The 1,915-nt window shown below is 53.3% G+C and overlaps 1 protein-coding gene across 1 annotated transcript in view; it reads left to right on the top strand.

The window, feature by feature from the left end:
• Nucleotides 1-379: 379 nt before the first annotated feature.
• The window catches only part of EMH_0063550 (uncharacterized protein), a gene marked incomplete at both ends in the record, with an annotated part of 3,691 nt that continues 2,155 nt past the window's right edge, over nt 380-1,915 (top strand). Inside the window, 2 exons of the mRNA XM_013498151.1 lie at nt 380-918; nt 1,324-1,530. Of these exons, the coding sequence (XP_013353605.1) occupies nt 380-918; nt 1,324-1,530 (746 nt within the window). The remainder of the gene's footprint in view (nt 919-1,323; nt 1,531-1,915) is intronic.

Raw genomic sequence — 1,915 nt, 5'->3', positions numbered from 1 at the left:
CCGCAGCAGCAAGTGGAGGAGCTTCTATCCGGACGGTATAACCCCCATGAAGAAGAAATAATGCCAAACGTAAGCATGCAGCAGCAGCAGAAGCAGCAGCAACAGCAGCAGCAGCAGCAGCAGCAACAGCAACAGCAGCAGCAACAGCAGTAACAGTAGCAGCAGCAGCTGCTGCTGTTGTTGTTGCTGCACCTGCAGCAGCAGCTGCTGCTGTAGTTCCCACCTCCAGTAGGGATAAGAGCTCTTCCTGTAGCAGCAGGAGCAGCAGCAGCAACAGCAGCAGCAGCAGCAGCAGCTGCTGCTGCTGCTGATGCTGTTGCTGCAATAAAGGATTGAGAAATAGGGTGGAGGAGACAGCAGCAGCAGCAGCGACAGAAGAATGACTGCTACATGTTGTCTCCTTGCTGCTGCTGCTGCTGTGCATGCGGTGCTGCTGCAGGGGCCCCCCTACAACGATGCTGTTGGCCGCTCGCGTCTGCTGCAGCTGCTGCTGCGGCTGGTTGATTGCTGCTGCATCCGCTTCGGTCAGGAGTGGGGTATTGCTGCAGCAGCAGCAGGAACAGCAGCACCTGCTGCTGCTGCTGCTGCTGCTGCTCCTGCTGCTGCTGCTGCAGAGAAGTCTATGGGGCTGCCTCCTCTGTTGGAGGCCCTTGTGCGTTGCTGCAGCCCGCGAAGAACAGCAGCAGCAGCAGCAGCAGCAGCAGGAGAAGCAGCAGGAGCAGCGGCAGCAGCAGCAGCAGCAGCAAGAGTAGAGGAAGAGGATCGTGCTTGGGGTTTTCGTTTGGTGCTGCTGCGGCTGCTGCTGCAGCGATCGCAGCTGCTGCAGCCGCTAGCAGCAAAAGGATTGCTGGAGTTTATAGGAGAGACAATCGGAGACAGCAGAATGGCAGCAGCAACAAGGCTTCACTACTGGTTGAGGTGCGTATACACCCCGCTGCTGCAGCTGCTGCTGCAGCTGCTGCAGCTGCTGCAGCAGCAACCCACGCATGCATGTACACCCCAATACACTATACATGCGGGTCGTCGTCTCTCGCAGCTGCAGCAGCAGCAGCAGCAGTAGCAGTAGCAGCAGCAGCAGTAGTAGCAGCAGCAGTAGCAGCAGCAGCGGTAGCAGCAGCGGTAGCAGCAGCAGCAACAACAGTTGCAGCAGCAGTAGCAGCAGCAGCTGAAGCCTTTCATCTCCTACTATATTATTTGTTTGTTGCTGCATTGCGTTGTCTCCTGCTGCTGCTGCTGCTGTCTGCTGCTGCTGCTGCTGTCTGCTGCTGCTGCTGCTGCTGTTGCTGCTGCTGCTGTCTTTTTGTCTCCTCCTTTATAAATCAGAGACATCGCGATTCTGCTGCTGCAGTGGCTGCAGCCTGTCTCCTCAGCAGCAGCCTCAGCCCACCCCGCACAGCAGCAGCAGCAGCAGCAGCAGCAACAGCAGCAGCAGCAGCAGCAGCTGCTGCAGCCGCTGACTGCAGCACGACTCACCGCGTTTGCTGCTAGGCTCGCCCGCCTCTCAACCAGCTCAGATCCACACACACACAAGTCTGTATAAATATATAAATATATAAATATATAAATAAACAAATAAATATATAAATAAATATATAAATAAATATATAAATAAATATATAAATATAAATATATATATATATATACATATATATACATTATATACAAGTAGATAAACGGATATGTATATACTAAGAGAGACTCTTAATCTGATTTCAATTCTATTTGCTCCTGCTGCTGCTGTTGCTGCTGCTGCTGCTGCTGCTGCTGCTGCTGTTGCTGCTGCTGCTGCTGCTGCTGCTGCTGCAGGTTAAATCTGATGCTGGTAGCAGCATTTCTTGAGTGTCTCCATTTGCGGCTGGAAGGAGACAACTTGCTGCATGCATGTGTCTCCTCTTCTGTCTCCTCTCTCTCTCCC

The sequence above is a fragment of the Eimeria mitis genome, genomic scaffold, assembly GCF_000499745.2.
Source record: "Eimeria mitis Houghton genomic scaffold, Emh_scaff3225, whole genome shotgun sequence".
NCBI lineage: Eukaryota > Apicomplexa > Conoidasida > Eucoccidiorida > Eimeriidae > Eimeria > Eimeria mitis.
The sequence above is the reverse complement of the archived record's forward strand: the minus strand, read 5'-3'. Positions and strand labels throughout refer to the sequence as shown.